The sequence below is a fragment of the Chelonia mydas genome, chromosome 3 (assembly GCF_015237465.2).
Source record: "Chelonia mydas isolate rCheMyd1 chromosome 3, rCheMyd1.pri.v2, whole genome shotgun sequence".
Taxonomy (NCBI): Eukaryota; Metazoa; Chordata; order Testudines; family Cheloniidae; genus Chelonia; species Chelonia mydas.
In genome coordinates this window covers 155,380,357-155,400,658 of record NC_057851.1, presented here as the reverse complement: position 1 = coordinate 155,400,658, position 20,302 = coordinate 155,380,357, and the positions used below count along the sequence as shown (strand labels likewise).

Genomic DNA, 20,302 nt, shown 5'->3' with positions numbered 1-20,302 from the left:
TGTAATTAAAGAGTGGCTGGCCATACACTCTTTGTATAGCTGAGAATACTTACATGCTGTAGGCTGTGTATGAGTGGACCTAGAGTGGTTGCCCTCACACAGTGAAGCAGTGTAAAAGGCACCCCAAGTTAGAGAATTGAGAGGACACAGCTGTTCAACAGTCCAGATTATACCTTGAGTAATGCCACAGTATCCCTTTTGTGGGGTCTGATTTATTAAGTCTTTCTATGAAGTGCAACTCAGTTTAGTAGTTGACCCAGTTCACACCCATTCCAGGTCCATATAACGGTCCTGGTCAGCTTTCTTGCCCCTGTTCAGGAGGCCCCTTTATGGAGCTTGGGTTGTACCCTAAACAGTTACTCTCATGCCAGGAATCCCCTGCTTTACTCCCTGGAGCTGAGGTGTAACTTAGGCCAGTTGTAGGGCCTTAGCAAGTTTCTTCTTCAGCTGCCTTCTTTTCCCCAGTTAGTCCTCAGGCTTAGAGAGTTCAGCACCAGCCTTCTCCTGCTGGTATGTGCCATGCTATTAGGGAGGAGGCAGCATATACACTAGTTCCCTTCTCCCAGCTTATACCCGATTGGTGAGGGGAGCTTTGTCCCCTTCCTTCCTCCTCACACACTCTGCAATGCTCCTGGCCTTGGGTCCTTAAAGAAACAATAACCGATTTTCTCCAACACACTATTAATTCCCGGTACTGCTTCCCCTCTACCAACACCCTCTTATTTCCTAGGTCTTTGCAATCATCGAAACCTTTCAAAATCTTAATGGGCCATTTCAGGTGACAGGGGTTGGGCTGACCCCTAGGCACCACCACCCACAAGGGGTAGACTACCCCATCCCAGATCCTTAATCATTATACAAACATGTCACTGGAACAGGCATTCGTGGAGATGTTCACTCAAGTTCGATGCGGGGGGGGGGGGAAGAGACAGACAAAATATACTCAGAGCAGCACCAAACACATCAACCTCTTTAAAAAATGAAAAAAACAAGGTACCATGGGGCTTTAATATTTGCTCTAAGCAAACTGGGAAACTAATGCCCTTCACAACCTGCAGCCACTTTCACAAACAGGTACTAAACTTGGTTTTGTTTTCTGGGTTTTTTTTTAAAACCAAACCAAAAAACTAGCTCTAGGCTATACTGCCAGTAGAGGAAACCTGGTTTAATGAAAGTCAATGCAGGCTTTATAGCAGCTGTCAGACCCCCCCATAAAGTTTCCACAGGTGATGGGTCTAGGAGGAGAGTAGCAACTGGTGCAGTAGGTAGTAACCACATGTTCTCTGATGTTGGAGATAAAATGCAGGCAAGGATGGGCTGAAACTGTATTGCATAGCTTAGTTGACATTTGCTCCCCTCATCATCACATCCTGAATGGAGACTCCACCCACAATCAAAGAGAGAGGAGCATCAAGGGGTTGGATTGGAAAGTTACAGTAAGCAAATAGCCCAAGAAAGTGAAAGGAAACTAAGGGGCATTTTGAAGAGAATCCACGGGAAGAGCTACAAATTTTCCTTCCAGTGAGGAAGGAAAAAATTAAACAAATGGAGCTTCGGTGTCAATTGCTGTGATTGCCTATAAATAAAGGGACGACAACAACAGTACTCAACATTTTTCCAGCTCCTTCCATCTAGGATTTCCCCATAACTTACACTATTGAATGAATCCAGCTTTACAACCCTTGTGAGATGTACATTATGCCATTCTACAGATGCAGAAACAAAGGCAAAGAGAGATTAGGTAACTTGCCACTGGAAGTCTGAACTCCCAGTTCTGTGTCTTAAGCTCAAGATCCTACAAATCAAAAACGCAGCAAGAGGACATGTGGAGTTGGAGCAGTTATTAAGTTCTTATAGCACCTTCCAACCAGGGGAGGGAAAAATAGCATAGCCACACACCACAGTGGTTTTAATCTCCCTTTTATAGACAAGGAAATAGAGGCAAAGAGAAGTTACATGACTTACGCAAGGTCACACATGGCAGAAATAGAGCTCAGATCTACTGTCCCCGTGCTGTGCTTTAACCAGTGTGAAGATACACTGTATGCACAGTAGTACTAATTGTAATGATTTATAAAGAATTTATTCCCATAGCAGAACCACTGCTGTTGATTATAGAAGTATCAGCACAATCATCTTTCCATTTGTCAGAAATGTAAGAAAGCAATTAAGTAAATGCGTCTTGCATTGTTCTCTAAAGTTTGCTCTATCTGAACTGCCCAGGGAAGAGAATTCCAAGGATAAGGGGTCTTTAATTGAGAAGGTCCCGATGCCAATCCACAGATCTTCCAGCCAATCTGAACTGCTAGGATGGTTCAAGAAATGGTCACTCAGACAGGCTGTCCTTGTCATTCAGGGCTCTACCAACACTTTGCATTGCTTTTGGAAGTGCAAGAAGCCAGTGCAAAGACCTGACCACATGTTCACAGACACTTGCAGGAGGCAAGCAGTTGTTTTGCCCCATAAGAATGACCATACTGGATCAGACCAATAGACCACCTAACCCAGCATCCTGTCTTCCAATAGCAGCCAGTGCCAACTGCTTCAAAGAGAATGAACAGAACAGGGCAATTTCAACTGATCCATCCCCTGTTGTCCACTCAGAACTTCTGGCAGTTGGAGGTTTAGGGACACCCTGAGCATAGGGCTGTTCCCCTGACCATCTTGGCTAATAGTCATTAACAAGTCCATGAACCTCTCTAGTTCTTTTTTGAACCCACCAACAGCACTAAAACTATGCTATAAGCCAGCTTGTACTCAGGAAGCCATTATGCAATGCCAGCAAGCTTGCCAGTGACCACACCATCTCCAACCTCCACTTCCCGGGTAAATTGATACCATCGGAGCTAGTCAACTTCAGCCAACTGCGACAATTTAGACAGACCCCTTCTAATATGGCTTCAGACTAGGGTTTGACGTGCAACAGCATTAAACCATGCTGGTGTATCTCCCTAGGCTAAAAAATAGGTCAAAATATCCATGCTAGTGCTGTTATTTATTAGCGGCCTCCATGGGACTGATCAAGAGATGCTACTAACCTGCCTGTAGTACCTAGAAGAGGTGAACAGAGTCATGTTAAACTGGCTTTGCTCTTTCCTATGAAAGATCAGAAGACTGCAATGGGACCCTCTTCCTCCTCATGAAAGGTCCCCTCTTGTGGGGTTCTTCAAGGCTCATGCCTATCACTTCTCTTATTCAACATATAAAACCACTGAGATCATCGGCAGATATGTACTACACTGTCACCAACATGTTGATGACACCCAGCTGAATGGTTGTACACTTGTGTTAGAAAAGGAGTCTCCTGTTACAAATCAGACAGAAATAAGAGTGCATGTGAAAGACACCTGCTTCAGCTCACTCCTGACCAGAAAGAAGTGAAGCTGGTGAAAAGAGAGTAGTAATTAAAGCTGATGTTCTCAAACTGGATTGTTCTGCAGAATTAAGTATTTTACAAACCAAGCAGTAGGAAGATACATACTCTCGGACCCTGCACCCCACCCTCATGAAGTGACCTCAGAGTGAAAAAGCCTGGAGAAACTTTCACTTTGGGAAACTGATTTCACCCTCTACTGAGATTTTATGTTCTTAGATTGCCAAGATGATTTCAAACTTTCAGGTTATGGTTGACTCTTTTTTCCTTATGGATGTCCACATAACAATAACTATTAGAAACACCTTTTACTTTCACCTGGTGAAGGAACTCCACCCCTTTTCAAGTACTGCACTAGCAACAGACCTCCTTGTTTTCCTTCCCAAGGTTTTATTATTACAATACCCTGTCCTTATTCAGAAAACCAATAGGAAACCAAACTGTTCAACTTGTGTCACCCCATTTGCTAAGTGGAGAGAGGTGATGACAGCATAAACATCAGTGTTTTATAATTTACTCTGATTTACAAGCCCAATTTCAGATAAAATTCAAAGTCTTGGCCCTTGTCTTCCTAAGTCATTTAGGATTTTGATCTGGCTATCTCAGAAACCATCTCTTTTGCCATCTTTCTCTGAGAATACTACGAATGATGGAGCACAAGTGTGAACCTGAAGGATTTTCCAAGCAACAGGCCTCTTAGGAAATTCACCACCCCATGATCAAGCTGAGCCCAAGATCTGCAATCTTCAGATCACAGTGCAAGATTCTTCTCTTTTGGTAGGCATTTTCCTAACAGCCAAGCTGTGGCGCAGCCCAACCAATCAACTGTCCAGATACTGTTACTGTATGAAGTACTTTAAAATATAGAGCAAAAGAGAGGGGGGCTTTTACGGGAAGGATGAACTTGCTCAGCACTGAGACCTTTCCAAGTTTAAGGAATTAACTCATGGAAGAGTCGCCGTTGTCCACCCCTGCAGGATTCCACAGGCAGTCACCACCATTAGATCAATGGTGCATCAAAAAGTTGCAGATGGAACCAATATTAACAGACAGTTGAGTTTTTTCCATCAGTAAGAGGAGATCAACAACTGATGCCACTGCAGTCTGTTCTATACCCAGAAAAAGGGATCAAGGAAATCTACAGACTCAGAGTATAGCTGAAATCGTCTCATAATTACCTTGATAATCTTCCTATCCACCTCCATTCCCCAAAAGGAAGTTAGTGACAGGGCAGTATATGGCAAAGGTTACTGGTTTTTTGGTTTTGTTTGTTTGTTTTACATACACACACACCAAGGATGATCAAAGGTCTAACCAGTGCTGCTGTGTGCGCTTGGCAGCTTGCCCTCTCAAGAGAGGCACTAACAACTGCAGCCAGTATCTGCCCTCCACCCCAAGGGTAGTTCCTCTTCTTTTATGAGGGAGCCTCCATGATGCAAATGGGGCAGCAAGCCCTTTGCCCATGCAGATTGGGCTCTGACTCCCGCCAAGTGAACAGTGGCTCATACATGCCAGAGAGCAGGGTGGGACAGCCCTTTCTCGTAAGTAAGTAGGGACTAGGCCCAGCGATGCCCCATCTGCTTCTCCCCAGCCCTGGCACCCACATCTCATACTCAACTATTCCTTCCAACAGCTGTTCCGAGCCATTGCCAAGTCCCATGCTCAGGTGTCACCTTCAGCTGCCCACAGGCTCCATGATGCCCACAGGCTAACATCCAAAGCAAATCGACAGCCTCCCTAACTTCCCCAGATCCCCCTTGTGGAGCCCCAACTCCACAAGACAGACCCTTAACCCCCCCTCCAAAAAAAAATCCCACACCACTCATACTCTAATCCAGGGGTTCTCCAACTGGAGGTCAGGACCCCCCAGGGGGTCACGAGATTACATCATAGGGAGTTGCAAGGTTATTACATGGGGGGGGCACGGTGATCACGAGAGATCAGCTTCCACCCCAAACCCCACTGTGCCTCCAGCATTTATAATGGTGTTAAATATACAAAAAAGTGTTTTTAATTTATAAGGGGGGGGGGCTTGCACTCAGAGGCTTGCTATGTGAAAGGGGTCACCAGTATAAAAGTTTGAGAACCACTGATCTCATTGCTGTGCCCAGCAGCCACCCAGCCTGCCCACAGCCCCACCCCTGCCACCACCCCTGGGAGAGACCAGCCACAAGTGCCAGCCCTAGAGGCAGCAGGATCAGTTCAGCTGCCTCAGGTGGGTACGTTACACGGTGCCAGGGCAGGGAGGGGCGCTGCTCAGGTGGGAGCGGCCTCTCTGCCCCCGTCCCTCACAGGGCACCTGACTTCTTGGACTGTGAGGGACAAGACCTTGCGTGGCGCGTACAGCACCGGGCACACCGGGGCCGGGCACTACTGAACCAGTCCCTTCTCTAGCCCCAGTGCCCCCTCTCGCCCCCAGCCAACGTCCTGCCGCCCCACTCCCAGCCGGTGTCCCGGCCCGGCCCCGTTCCCAGCCAGGATCCCAGCCCCCTCCATCCCTGCCCGTCTCCGCTCCTGGCCCCCCGCCCGCGTCCCGGCGCCGCCCCGCACTCACATCTGATACTCGTCTATCGCCTCCACCAGCTGCCCCCACGAGTCGAAGTCGGTTCCCTTCCTGAAGCTGGCGCCCCAGCGCTGCAGGAGGCTCCGAGCCGCCTCCGACATGGCCCCCGCACTAGGGCAGCATGCTCAGCCCGGGGCCGGCCATCACACGGGCGAGCCGCTCCCTCCAGCCCAGCAGCCACCCCAGCCGCCCGCCGACCAAGCCCATTTGCGGCGGCAACCGAACCTGGCGGCCGCCTCCAGTCAGCCCCGCCCCTCCCAGCAGGCTAGTCTGCGCCGGCCACGCCCTCGGCCCCAACGGGCGGGGGAGGCCGTTGCTATCGAAGCCGCCTCACCCTCGGCTCCAGGAAGTCGGCGCAGACCCTTCCGCCTCGGTGTGTGTCATGGGACCGGAGGTCACGGGGTCAGCCGGCAACTCTGCTCGTCCTGGGCGGGCCTCAAGTTCGGTGTCTGGTCGCTGGGAGCAGCGTCCTGCTCCTGAGCCGGTGCAGCTCCAGCTGTTCCTGTGCGGGAAGTCCCCAGTGCCAGGTGAGCGGCGGCAGGTGCCTCCCCCCATCCGCCCCAGCCTTAGTTGGGGTTGGCTTGCGCCTTTGGGCAGTAACGAGCCGGCCCGGCTCCCAGTGGTGCTCGGACCAAGGGTTGCGCTGGGGTGGGTGTGCTGTGTAAGTGAGTAGGGGGCGGTTCGTTCCTGTCAGAGGGCGAGTCTCCTTGCAGTAGGGAAATCCATGTCCTGGCTGTCAGCGTCTCCCTTTCCTCCTCCTCCGGCTACCGGGGAATGTGTTTAATAACCCTCGCGTCACACCCTCCCCTTTCCTCGCTGGGGGTCCGTTTCCCGGCAGTGGTTAGTCTCCTCTCCTGAGGCAGGTGTGTTTTCCTGCCTGTATTTGGGAGACCCACGTGGCTTTCCCAGATCTAGGTATAGTTCAGTTGTAAACGGTCTCAGTCAGACTGCCCCCCATAGGCCGATACAGTTGCTCCCCAGGCTGTCATGAGGCGCAAACACGAGGTGCCGAGGATTCCTCCCTTCAGTGGCCCCTGAAGGGTGGGACTGGCTGGGAGAACCAATCGAGCCGCGTTTTATGCGCTTCCTGTCTGTAGTGCTAGAGCGGGCACAGGTCAGACGAGCTGGTCTGGGTGAAGGTGTTGTACTTGTCAAGCCTTGCTTGGAGCCAGTGCAATTGTAATGATAATAGGAGGCCATCTGTGTGGAGGAGGAGGAACAAAAACCTGGTGGGGGTACTAACCGAGTATACGTATCACCTACACGGGGACTGAAACTCGGAACACTGTGCCGGGCTAGATGTTAAGTATGTGGGTGGATGCGGGATTTCTGAATTTGATGGGGGTTACGTTAATAACGTGTGACCTGTTTGAAGGGAGCCGCAGCTTTGGGAAATAATGAGAGCGGCTCTCTTTTTCTTCGGACTGGCTGCGCATTAGCCGTAACGGAAGGCTCAAGTCAGGACTTCAACTTGTCATCAAATCGGTCTCCGAGCAGCATCCTCTGGGGCTCGAGTGGAGGGACCAGTTTGTAACCTCTGCATCGCCTGTAGCATAGAGCTGGCTCCATCTGTCACTCGCTGCGAGTGGGGTAGCGGAGAAAAGACACTTGCCCTGTCAGAGGTGCTGGGATATTGTGTGTGTGTGTGTGAGAAAGGGGCGGGCCGGCGGGCTGGCTGGCTGCGGGCAGAGTGTGACACAGGCAGCCTCGGGAAGGGAGGCTTGGCTGGATATTTCAGCCAGACACTCGCCACCTCTCTGTGGATCTGCTCATTCAGAGGTCTAGAGCCGGAGTGGGGGAGGGGGGAACAGCGGTAGGGTGACCAGATAGCACGGGTGAAAAATCGGGACATGGGGTCGGGGGTAATAGGAGCCTATATAAGAAAAAGGCCCCAAATATCGGGACTGTCTCTGTAAAATCGGGACATCTGGTCGCCCTAAACAGCGGCCTCCATTCCACCACCTTCCTTGGGGTGCGGGAGAAGCAGGTCTGTACGCTTAGTTGCCAGAGATTTGGGGGAACCCGTTCTCTAGCACAGCTGGTAGGGATCAATGCCCCCGATCGTCCGCAGGCTCTCAATGAGATCGGCTCTCCTCTACCTGTGCCTGCGTGGCGGCGGCCATTTTGCGCACGGACTGGCGTGGGCTCCATACTGCGCCGGCGCAAGCGATGAGGGCGGAAGTAGGGCTGCTTGGAGGGGGAATCTGGGAACAGTAAGGGCGGAAGCGGTCTCGCTGTGAGCTGAGGCTGCTGCGCCAGCGCGTAGCGGGGCGGGTTCCGCATCAGAAGCAGGGTCGTCCACGGAGGTAAACAGCAGCCCCCACCCATAGTGTAAGAGAGCGAGGTGGCGGCTGGGTTGTGCGGGCCCGACGCCTCGTGGGGGTGTCCGCCCGTGAGTGAGCCTGGCCAGGGCCAGCGGCGGGGGTGGGGCGGGACTCCGTTGCTGTGAGCTTGGCCTGACTGTCGCGCTGGGTTTCTTGGCCTTTGAGGGCGCTGGGAAGTGCGGCCCTCCTGCCTTAGCTCGTTGCGTGGGCTAAATCCTGGCTCTCAAGCTGGGGACCACAGACGGGGGACAGGGTCGGGAGCGCTTTGGGAGAGGGGTCTCCGGCGTCTAGACAAAGTTGCACCCCACTGGTGTAGCTGTGGCAGGCGGGCCCGCAGCCCCTCGCGTTCCCCAAGCAGCTGGTGAGGCGCTCTAACTTTCCCAGCAGCTCTCCATGGTCGTGTGTATATTACTTGCAATACACCACGAAACGTGGTAGTGATACTACCAAGTGCAGGACAAACTCACCCAGCTCTTGACTTGGCAGATTTACAAGATCTTTAAAATTGTCCAGGTTACTAGTCCCAGTTCTTTAAATATTCTGGGTTTCTGCTTAGCAGAGTAATTTAATACAAGAATTATTGAACAGTTATCGTGCATACTTGTAAAAGGACATAGTTATTTGTAATTGCTCTGAGCACTTTCTTTGGCCACCTGCTTCCTTGTAATGCCCAAAGAAGAGATTGCTTCATCGAAAGTTGCTGAAGTGACAGTTTGCTCAGACACTTGACCACCATGGTTGTCATTGTGCTGCTATATTGAGGACAGGATTCAGAATAGAAAAGAGAGCTCTCTAGGTGTAGTCTGATACCTTCCTCTAGTTCATCTTATTTTGAAGCCTCTCAAATCTTCCCTCTTGCAAATGTTACTAGGTGCATTATGCCTTGGGGAAAAATACAGTGAGGCATTTGTTGTCCACAAAAAGATTCTCCTCTCTTCCCCATGCCAGAAAAAAAAAGTTGACTAATTATCTAGGCCAACAATCTATTCTTTTGCTTCTCCCCACCTCTACTCCAGAAAGATCTGTAAAAACACCATGGCTCTAAACAGTAATTGACTTTAGAACTGTCTGAAATACATTCTGATGTCAAGGGGCCTCTGCTGCATATTCTGTACTATTAGACCCCAGGCAGTTAGCTCTAAAGACTGTTAGTATGAATATTATTATTTGTATTACTGAATTGCTTAGGAGCCCTAGTCATGGACCAGGAGCCACTGTGCGAGGCACTGTACACATAGAAAATGAAAAGGTGTCTCGTAGTCAGGATCCTCTCCATAAAAGAACTTTCTAAATCAGTGATGCACCTTACCCAGAAGTCAGGACAGTCTTCAGAAGAATCTCTTTCTGCTAATGCTATAGGGAAGCAGTCTTCCAGTCTCCAAATGTAGGTTCAAATAGCAGGCATTGCAATAATTGAGTAGGGATATCAAAAAGGCATGGATAATTGTGCCACAGGCCACGTCAGACAAACTATTGCCTTACCAGACAAAAGTGAAAAAAGGCACTTCTAACAACTGATGTCTCCTAAAAGTAAGTTGCTGTATGGAAACACCCATCAGATTGCAAATTGCCTTGATTGTGGTTGAGCATGCTTTGTAGTTGAGCATCCAGCCCTCTGTTAAAAGGAAAGTCATTGTGAAGAGTGGAAGACTTCTTGGTGCTGAGGAAGCATGGGAGGAAAGACAAGTAAAACTTTATGGCCTACCACCTTAAACAGTTTCTCTTGTGCTATAATAAGGGCTTGCTGCTGTGGGTTTTCCTGTGCAATCTCCCATTTTTTCAGTGTGAGCTAAGCCTGTAAAAGAGCTGTGGAATAGTGCCCTACAGTGGTGAGTTCAGAGTTTCAAAAAGTATGTAAATACATATCAGTATATCTAACAGGTCTGGGATCTCCAACAATTCTCCCTCCACCCCCTTTAAAATTACTTATAGCGCTTTGCGAATTCATGTAATAAAAAAAGTGTATCTCACGTGCACTTTATAGACCCAAGTGGAGCATCAGATGCACTAGAGAAATAGGAGACCCCAGTTACCGTCATGTAACTGTTTTCTTCCAATCTTTAGGTTTCCAATAAGTAACATTGCAAAAAGTACTTGAGAGATATGACCCACTGGTTTCATCGCAACCCTTTAAAGGCTACGGCTCCTGTCACATTCAATTTCTATGGGGTAGCCAGCAGTACTGCTGCAACAAAGATTTGCAAGTAAGTATGTTTCAGACTAACACTGACTTCTTTTCCAGTGTTCAGGGTGTATAATGGACATCTTTCTAGTGTTAGTGTTTGAAGAGACTAGAGATTTGTAGGCTAGGAGACAATAAAGCACTGATAGCATTCTCAGCATCCAGTTCTAGATAATGATTAATCTAATCTTACAAATCTGATGCTGCATAGAAAAACCTGTTGTAACAAAACAGAGACTAAAAGGACTAGACGTCTCATCGCTTTTTTTGCTCTGTATGTATCCTATTGTGGAAGGATTAGTGTAAGTAACGTACATAAATTAATAAACTAAAAGTGTTCTATTGTAGAGATAAGAGGGTCTCTGAAAAAGCATTTAAGTCAAGCTTATAAATACAGCGACATGCTTACAATTCCATCTATTCATGTAGTGTAAAATCCCAATGCTGATATTGCCCCTGCCATGTTAAGTTCTCTGGAGAGGATGAACATCGGTTCCTATGCATTCTGGCATACAAACACATGGCTTCATTTACAAAAGCAAGAGAATTAATTACACTATGTGTGCATATATCTTTGATTAAGAGACTTTGAGTCAGGGCTCCTTGGTTTTATCCTTAACTTCTGTCACACTCTTGCTGTGTGGCCTTGGGCAAGTTACTTACCTTCTTTGCTTCCGTTTATGGATCTGAAATGAGTACAACACTGATCTGTTTCATGTGAGGCTTAATTCATATAAGTGATGTAATTTGAGATCATTGCATAAACACAATTATAAAAAGGTACTATTGGAACGTGCCATTACGGATTTACTTCTAATTATAATGTACTCTACTAGTGCACCACTGGTACAGTGATCTACCTCTGAAGTTTTGGGTAAATAACAAATGTTTCTGTTGGGTTAAAATTTGGGTTAAAAAGTAGTTAAAATTGTTCATTTACTAACATTGATAACTACTACATATTATGTGTCCAAAATGAGTCATACTTTAAACTGAAAATACCAATGTTGAAGTGACTGTTGGGTCTTACAAGAGATAAAAAGACTTGTTAAATCTGTTCCCTTCCTGAGAAGTGTTTGATGTGTCTTTTTTCCAGTGGCTATCAGATATTAAATTGGTACTTCACTTAGCTAGGAGGATAAGAAATAGTGTGGGGGACTATTAAAAGGATCACCTTTCGTATAATTTTTTTTTTTTTTTTAAACACAGTGACTTAAGATCATCCAGGGTACGACTCTTGGAGCTATTTACTGATTTGAGTTGTAATCCAGAAATGATAAAGAATGCAACTGATTTGTACTTTTCACTCTTGCAAGGTAAGAACTTTGCAAGCTGCAAATAAAAGGTTTTATATAATAATCTTAGGTTTAGCGAAACTCGTAATCATTTGTTATACCAGCTTATGTAGGGGCATTATCTGGTCACCAGGAAATACAGTGTCTCCTGTTCCTGTTACCCATTATAACCTTAGAAGCTTCAGTCAGCATCCTGGCAGTATTAGGAGCATGGACGATCCTTTGCTCTCTGCCTTTTAACCAAGTTTTCCAGGTTAGGTATCTCAACCACCTTCTGCTTTCTGGGGAGGCGAGAAGTTCATTTTCCTTGTCTCTGGGAATAGACTGCATTACTCCTAAAAACAGGTCTATGACTTCTCTCAGAATGGAGAGGATACCAAATCAAAAGTGTAAAATAGTATCAGGTCTAACATTAGGTAATAGTTTAGCTAAATAAAGCAGTCTTGCAACTACAGTTATCCAGGTGCTGATATGGCTTTTGTCACTTTGATATCTGAGTTTTCAGTAGATATCCATTTACATTTTATGGCTCAGATGTCTGTCATGCTTCTTCACGTTCTTTCTTGCCCCTCAGCATGCCAAGATCTCAGTAACCCACTCTGAGTCAGCATTTTCCCTGTGTGTCCAAATTGCTCTACAGGCCAGTCAAGTAACATCATTGAATTCTGTGCAATGGGCAGAGCTGAGCTTAAATGAAACACATTAGTTATGGCTTTCTAGGCTATATTGGCCTACGGACAATTACTCTTTTTTTTGCAGCCATTTTCATTTGAAATCTGCCCCCCTCCCACCTCCACTGTACTGTATAAGTTTATTCAATATTATATGAACCTCTGCTTCCTTGTCCACCTCCGTTCAGTTCTTTCCTACATTGATTTGAAACATTGTTTTGAAATTACATAAATAATAACTTGCCTTTTCCACAAACAGTGGTGTTCTGTCTGTTAGTGATGGTTCATTAGTATGCTTATAGCCTTCTGTGTCCCAGCCTGACATGTGAATCTTTCAAATCAAGTTACCTTTGGCTTAAATTACAATTACGTATTCTCTCTATCAGCCTTAAAATCCCCTGTATGTTTAATCACTCATTTTAAAAAAAATATAATAATCTATAGTAAATATTCCTCTGTGTCACACAAGGGTCTTGAGACTGCAGACCAATCAGGTTCCCCAGATAGAGGAGAGGTTATTGTCCGAGCTGCTGCAGAGAAGACAAGTGGAGGAGAAGGATGCCCTCAATAAAGGGAATCCATATCCAGTCACTGGGACTTGTCTTCACAGTTAGTTTGAGTGAGTTCATTTGGTTTATTCCACTCAAGTTAGCCTACCCTGAGTGAGCCTGAAAACAACACTCAGGCTACCTAGAGTGATTGGATTAGCGTCTGAGTTGTTGCTTCCCCACTGCATTACTAATGTGAACAAGTGTTGGCAGTACCGAAGCTTCAGTCGCTCCCCTGACAGGCCAACTAACTCAAGCTTAAAGCACCACCTAAGAGATTTGTGTCTGTGGACAGGAATCAGGTTGGGACAAAATTCAAATTATAAATTGAGCTAACACTGCAATGAAGAGGAGGCCTAAAACCTTTTCGGTGTCAAATAAATTTTTCAAATATTTCCTATCAGCATTAGCAGTATTAGGAACTCCTACTTTAGAGGATGACTCTTTCAAGCACCATGTTGATTGAACCTCTCCTGAGTATAGTTAGATGACAAGGTATTTAAACTGCCAGCAGTCCATTTATACCAGGAGCTTAGCAACAGTGAAATCTTCAGCAGTGTTTCCCTAGTGTACACAAGGCTCACAGGGCTGAGGCAATAGCTTGTTGGAGCAGGGAGTGTCTGATAAGACCAGTTGGTCTTTTCTGTTGTAAATCTTGTTCTCTGAACTTTCTGAAGAATAAAAGCTTTAAGGAGTAACATGAATGGCCTGAGAGGGACTTTTTGCTGTTCCAACTGTCTACATCTCTACTTGCATCTTTATATCGCTGCCTTCTAATGTTTAAATTGCCTGTTGGCGTGTTTTTTGTTTGTTTGTTTGTTTTTGGACAGGCTTTATAGTCTCACTGGATAACTCTTCCCAAGACTGCAAGTTGCGATATATTCAGAATTTTAAGTGGACAGACACATTACAAGGACAAGTTCCAAGGTATATGTTCTATGGAGTCTGCAATGTCTGTGGCCAGGTTCCTTACATTATAGTTTAGATCTGCCACTATAGTAAATGTTGCACAATGCTGATCATTAAGTAGTTCCCAAGAGGCTGATTACATTAGTGTTTTAATAATTGCCTTGTTCTTCTGCTTTATATCTATCACTGTGTTGTTCTGGAGATGCCAAAGTGCCTCTCTTTCATTTATTTGAGGTTAAGACACTACATTGAAATGCTGGATCCAGTCTGTTGGGGCTTTCTACATCCTCTATGTGCAGCTGAAGACAGACTAACTATTATAGTGCAAAATAGGAAATAATCATACAAAATTAATAATATAAAATAACAATTAGAATGTATATAATTGTAGTGGTTTCTGGTGCTGGAAATCTGAAACTTAAGTCTTACCTTTATATTTTCTGGTGATATCCTCACTCCCCTATTGTGTCTCGCCTGAAACGTAGACAAAACTGTTCTCGTCAGGGTCTTTCTCCCTGTCTTCTGAAGCATATAGCATGCTTTTGGGTGCTGTTGATAAACTGTAAACAGATTCTTTAATAGAAAGATGTTTTTTCTATGTGTTTTCCTATTGCCACATCCTTAAATCAAGCTGAATAAGTTATCTTTTAAGTGCGATGAACTTATTATCATAAGAGTATTTTAACATCTATGCAACTTTCTATTCTTACATGCCTTTTATTTGTAATTAGTAACTGCATGCAGTAGAAAGCACTTCAAAATACCTGCCAAGTTAACAGGTCTGAGACTACATCTTTTTGTTTGTTTAAACTAGTTATCCCAGACATTGGTTTTCCACAAAACAAGCATTTTAAAAATAAATGAAAGAGAAATGTTAACAGATTTCAGAGTAGCAGCCGTGTTAGTCTGTATTCGCAAAAAGAAAAGGAGTACTTGTGGCACCTTAGAGACTAACCAATTTATTTGAGCAGCTGTAGCTCACGAAAGCTTATGCTGAAATAAATTGGTTAGTCTCTAAGGTGCCACAGGTACTCCTTTTCTTTTTGAGAAATGTTAACCTCGCTGAAAGCTCAATAAAGCATGTTACCCTGTTAACATAAAAATTCTACTAAACTCTCTTCCCAACCCCAGAAAAAAATCCATGTGAAGGCACATATTTGAACATCCTGTGGGATTTTTTCACCTGACTTCTTGGGGGATAAGCAAAATATTAAATTATTGTTGGAAATCCAAGAAATAGAAAAGCTATAAAATGGAAGTTTCTGACATTATAAATGAAAACCAAACCTACTTTATGCAGGTAGCTACAATTTGTTATGTTGCAGAAGTACAAGATAGAGAACTTGTCTGAACAAATTGGAAAGCATGAAATTGCTTGTTTTGCTTTATTTTTTTATTTTTAGTGCCCAGCAGGATGCTGTGTTCGAACTGGTTTCCATGGGATTTAACGTGGCTCTATGGTACACAAAATATGCATCGAGACTGGCTGGAAAGGAAGAGTAAGTGTTTTTTCCTCCTTTAGCAATTCTGTTGCAATAATATCCCAACAAAAAGGAAATCCTCAGTTAAAGCAGACTTCATTCACATGCTTTAACATTCAGATGCACTCTGGCTCCTTGTCTCCCCAGCAAACTTCATTTCACTTACAACATGTAACCAACCACAATGCACACACCAAATTTCTCTACATCATGGTCAGATGCATAATTTAAACTTCAGCCACTCCTAGATCTAACGTATTTTTATAAGCCTATTCTCCACTGAAATCTACAATATTTTATTTCTGCATAGAAAAATGTCACATTGGAGTGAAGGCTAGTTTCCTCCATGTTCACATAGCTCCTCCAACATCTCTTGCTGCCAAGTCTACCTCCCTGGCTCGCCAGGGTCTATTGACTGGGCAGAGCTGAATATTAAGGGAATTGGGCTAGCAGCATCAATGAACAGAAGTAACTGGCAGAACTTGACAATTTATTGGCTTTTCTTCACAGAGGTAGAATAAGTTATAGCAAAGAAAGGAAATAACTCTTTGTAACTCAGATTGTCTCAGCCAGCTACTTTTCATTTTCTAAATGAGTGTGTGTGGGAAGTTTCTAGTCACTGTGGCTCTTCACTTGGAGAAGCCTGAAAAATGTTAATGTGAAGGGAAATCTTAGTGTTTTCTATGCAAATGATTAAATATTGGACTGGAAATATAGAAAATTCGGTTCTCCCACAATGAGCATGTTTAATGACTGGATTTAGTTTTGAAATTTAAGTGTGAAGTAGAGGGAATGAAGTCCTGCTTAAAGTGCAGATATAAACACAGCCACTATGGTGTCCTCATAAGTAGCATTTTGCTGAGGAAAAAATACAGCCAAGCAGTTCTGATAAAGGTCAGGCAATAAAACTAAGGATAGTGAACAAGTAGAACTACTCTACAAGAGCAATGTATGGACAAAATCCCAGCCTTTTAGATATAAGGCAATTAACGAATGTTTGAGTAGTCACTTATGTGAGATTATGAGCTGGTAAATAATTCGGCTGTGTAATATTAACTTAAATGCAGAATTACATATTTCATTAACAATCTTTCAGTATAACAGAAGATGAAGCAAAAGATGTTCACAGAAGCTTGAAGATAGCAGCTGGGATTTTTAAACATTTGAAGGTAGAAAACATACTTTTATTCCTATTTCTTAAGTTGTAAGTTTCTCTGTACAGAGCCTTTGTCTTCTACTTGTCCCGTACAACGTTCAGTGAATTGTCAGTGCATTACAAACAGTTTTTTTACAAAAAGACTTTTTTGGTTCATATGCAGAGGATTTATGCAGTGATAGTGGAGCTTTTGAATGCTGCAGAAAATAATGTACCATCAATGAGTCACGCTACTAGTCAGTTGCTATGGCTGGCTGTTAATCAAGGTAGAAGGGTAATGGTAAGAGTGTATTATAGTGAAATGGCCAGCTATCACCTTGACTCCTTCACTTGTAATTTGTACCCGTTTAGTAATAGAATATGTATTGTGACAGGGTCAGGCGAGATGGCTACAGGAGAGTGTGAGAAGGCAGATATATTAGTCCCAGATTAAGCAGGTCCATTTTCCCTGGGTAAGGTACCAGGGGCAGTTCCAGAACAAGAAGGAACTTGCTGGAACAAATTCAGGCAGGCAGACTAATTAGGACACCTGGAGCCTATTAAGAAGCTGCTAGAATCAATTAAGGGCAGGCTGGCTAATCAGGGCACCTGAGTTTAAAAAGGACCTCACTTCAGTTTGTGGCATGTGTGTGAGGAGCTGGGAGTGGGAAGATGTACTGCTGGAGGGCTGAGGAGTACAAGCATTATCAGACACCAGGAGGAAGATCCTATGGTGAAGATAAAGAATGTGTTAGGAGGAGGCCATGGGGAAGTAGCCCAGGGAGTTGTGGCTGTCGCGCAGCTGTTCCAGGAGGCACTCGAGACAGCTTCAGTCCACAGGGCCCTGGGCTGGAACCCGGAGTAGAGGGCGGGCCCAGGTTCCCCCCAAACATCCCAACTCCTGATCAGAAACAGGAGGAGTTGACCTGGACTGTGGGTTCCACCAGAGGGGAAGGTCTCTGGGCTGTTCCCTGAACCACGTGGTGGATCAGCAGAGACTGCGGGGATTGTTCTTCTTCCTTTTTCCCATGCTGGCCAGTGATGAGGTTAGCTGAGTGAACGGCAGGTTTGAGCCACTAGCAAAAGTGGCCAAACCGAGGGCTGCCGTGAATCTCTGAGGGAATCAAATCTGCCAATAAGCGCAGGACCCACCAAGGCAGAGGAGGAACTTTGTCACGGTATCTGGAAAAAACCATGACATTTAGTAGTGGTGTCTTAAATTTGAACTAACTTTGAAACTGAGTGTCTGTCTGTCTCTCTACTACTTAGGAGAGCCATATCCCCAAGCTGATTACACCTGTAGAAAAGGGAAGGGATTTAGAAGCTCGACTTATAGACTCCTACATCATCCAGTGCCAAGCTGAAGCTCAAGAAGGTAAAAAAATAATGGGGGTATTTATCTGTGGATTTCTTTTGTGGTTCATAATGTCTCCCGGATGGTGACAGCCAGTGTTCTCCCAGAGTACTGCGGTTTGGGGTTGATTGCATCGCCAGAATCAAACTCTTCACTTTTGTTATACAAATGACAATAAAACATTACAAATATTTGTTGATCAGTTTTAGAGAAGTTCTCTAGGAGATTCTCGTTCTCCACCCTTCTCAGGCACCCTTGCTTAACGCAATACAGAAACGTCTAATAAACTAAAGGTCTAAAGAAATTGAAAACTAATCTCCCTGCAGCCTACCATGCCCATATTGTCAGGTTTTCTTTTGTACTCATTTAGAGCTATTCTATTCAGACAATAGTTATGCCTTAATTTTATCTTTAAAGTTGACTATCTGCAATTACATTTTATTAATGGTTTTAGTGACAATTGCCCGAGCTATTGAGCTGAAACACAATCCTGGTCTGATAGCTGCTCTGGCCTATGAAACAGCCAATTTCTACCAAAAAGCTGGTAAGTTAAATTACAATGTCCTTTGAGTCCTTAGTGATTTAGTTTGTATGCCTTGCAGAAAAACAAACAAACTACTAACATTGCAATTAAGAGATGTAACCCTGCTGCAATTTCTTTGTGGACAGTGTTAACAGCATGTCTGTGCTTCCAGTCAGTAATTTGAAATCATGTCCTAAGTGACAATCATCAAGTGTCAGTTCTCAATATAACAGATTTATAGTGGGCGGGTCTAGAGGCAGTGTCCTTCTAGCTCTGTGGGTGATTTTGTTCTGGTTCTGTTCTTCAGCCAGCTATGATAGTAAATTAGTAGACAAGAGGGGGTGGATGAAGATTAAAGGAGTGTCTTGAGTTGTTCAACAGCAGCTCCTCAGGGCAAGGCTGGCTATTTCCTAGGAAAAATTAGTTTCTGATAGGGCACTGGTAAATACCAGTTTGAATTGGGGAAAAATAAAATTATTATTAGAATATACTAACAAAAATTACTGAAAAATATTTAAAAGTTTTGTAATAGTTTTGCAGTAATATGGGCTGTTTAATTTAAATAAAAGGAAATACAGAAAAGCTTCAACCTAAAGCTGTGTTCTTTTGCCTTGGCTACCTCAAACAGAAACTGAAACTTTTGAATCTGGGAATTCCTTGTCTTTGTTTAGCAATGAAAATTGCATGTTTGTTTAGCAAACAAAAGGGAATTCCCAGATTTTTTTTTAATTGGGTTTTTTAATCATTTTTTTAACTTGATGCTTTCATGCAGCTTAAGTCTCTTTGCAACTGCAGGTATAATTGGTGCACTTAATTGAGGTTACAGCTATTTCATACTTATGATCTATAGATACACTTAACTAGACCAGAGTGCTGCTTTGAATATGGGTTGTTTTTTTTAATGATTTAGAAAAAAATATTGTTTATGTAATTCTAGATCAAATGTTATCCAGTTTGGATCCAGCATACACTATTAAATGGAGAAAGTACTTACACTTGAAGACGTGTTTCTATATGGCTTATGTGAGTACTCTGTAACCAATCTGTGAACACTTCAAAAGGGTTTCTAAAGGTTATCTAGGAGTTAGATGGGGAATAGGAGGAATTATCATTTGTCCTTGTCACCACATTGACATATTGCAGTCCCTGTAGTATTTAAAAATACACTGTTCTAGAATAAGGTGCAATTTGTGCCCTGTAGAATTTAGTGTAGGTACTCACCTCCACAATTGGGGCAGGTCAATCTGAGCATTTAATACTTGTGCTCTATTCTCTGCACTGATATCCAATCTACTTCCAGGTGTAATTCAGAGTTGATCACATCTCTAAATTTATGAATCATAGACTATCAGGGTTGGAAGGGACCTCAGGAGGTCATCTAGTCCAACCCCCTGCTCAAAGCAGGACCAATCCCCAGTTTTTGCCCCAGATCCCAAAATGGCCCCCTCAAGAATTGAACTCACAACCCCGGGTTTAGCAGGCCAATGCTCAAACCACTGAGCTATCCCTCCCCCCTGTTATTCCTTTAAGAGAATAATATGCACATAACTTGTTACCCAAAGTAGAGTCACCCAGACTCTTCAACTTGAACATGCTGGATTAGATTTAGATAATAAACTGGTTTTACTGTTTTAACTACAGAGAGATTTGGAGTACAAGTTATGAGGCATAAAAGTCAGAAAGTTAACCAAAAAAAAAAGAAGAAAGAGGTAAAATGCTTACTGGTGCCTAACAACCTATATTAGATTCAAAACAAATTTCTTTTGCCACATGCTTTCAGCAGTTTTACTGACCAAACTCTTTAGGTCAGTACCCCTCCCACAGAGTCCAATGGCTGCTTCCTTTGTCTCTTTAGTTGCAGCGAATGTGATGGGCAGGGAAAGAGAGGGGGGTGTCTATCCCTTCTTTCTATAGTCCTGTCCTCACTATAAGAAGCATTTCCAG

General features: G+C 44.4%; 2 protein-coding genes and 1 long non-coding RNA gene across 10 annotated transcripts in view; 1 reads left to right on the top strand and 2 right to left on the bottom strand.

Moving 5' to 3' along the window:
* The window catches only part of AIDA (axin interactor, dorsalization associated), a 51,145-nt gene extending 44,873 nt beyond the window's left edge, over window positions 1-6,272 (bottom strand). Inside the window, exon 1 of one of the 2 annotated variants that reach the window (XM_037895674.2) lies at window positions 5,928-6,272. In XM_037895674.2, the coding sequence (XP_037751602.1) occupies window positions 5,928-6,037 (110 nt within the window). In that variant the 5' untranslated portion in view covers window positions 6,038-6,272. The remainder of the gene's footprint in view (window positions 1-5,927) is intronic. The other variant, XM_037895673.2, reaches the window with a different exon arrangement.
* A 54-nt stretch (window positions 6,273-6,326) lies between these two features.
* Window positions 6,327-20,302, top strand: part of BROX (BRO1 domain and CAAX motif containing) — a 28,375-nt gene continuing 14,399 nt past the window's right edge. Inside the window, exons 1-9 of one of the 7 annotated variants that reach the window (XM_037895670.2) lie at window positions 6,327-6,463; window positions 10,325-10,464; window positions 11,652-11,758; window positions 13,787-13,883; window positions 15,269-15,364; window positions 16,443-16,515; window positions 17,751-17,856; window positions 18,290-18,379; window positions 19,296-19,381. In XM_037895670.2, the coding sequence (XP_037751598.1) occupies window positions 10,364-10,464; window positions 11,652-11,758; window positions 13,787-13,883; window positions 15,269-15,364; window positions 16,443-16,515; window positions 17,751-17,856; window positions 18,290-18,379; window positions 19,296-19,381 (756 nt within the window). In that variant the 5' untranslated portion in view covers window positions 6,327-6,463; window positions 10,325-10,363. Of the gene's footprint in view, window positions 6,464-7,036; window positions 7,247-7,407; window positions 7,559-8,110; window positions 8,329-10,324; window positions 10,465-11,651; window positions 11,759-13,786; window positions 13,884-15,268; window positions 15,365-16,442; window positions 16,516-17,750; window positions 17,857-18,289; window positions 18,380-19,295; window positions 19,382-20,302 lie in introns of those variants that run through there. The other 6 variants (XM_043543614.1, XM_043543613.1, XM_037895672.2 and 3 more) reach the window with 6 other exon arrangements.
* LOC122465178 lies at window positions 8,237-16,688 on the bottom strand. The gene is made up of 3 exons (XR_006289808.1): window positions 16,529-16,688; window positions 14,295-14,339; window positions 8,237-9,282 (listed from the first exon to the last, which is right to left on the bottom strand). It is a non-coding gene; the product is annotated as an uncharacterized LOC122465178 (long non-coding RNA).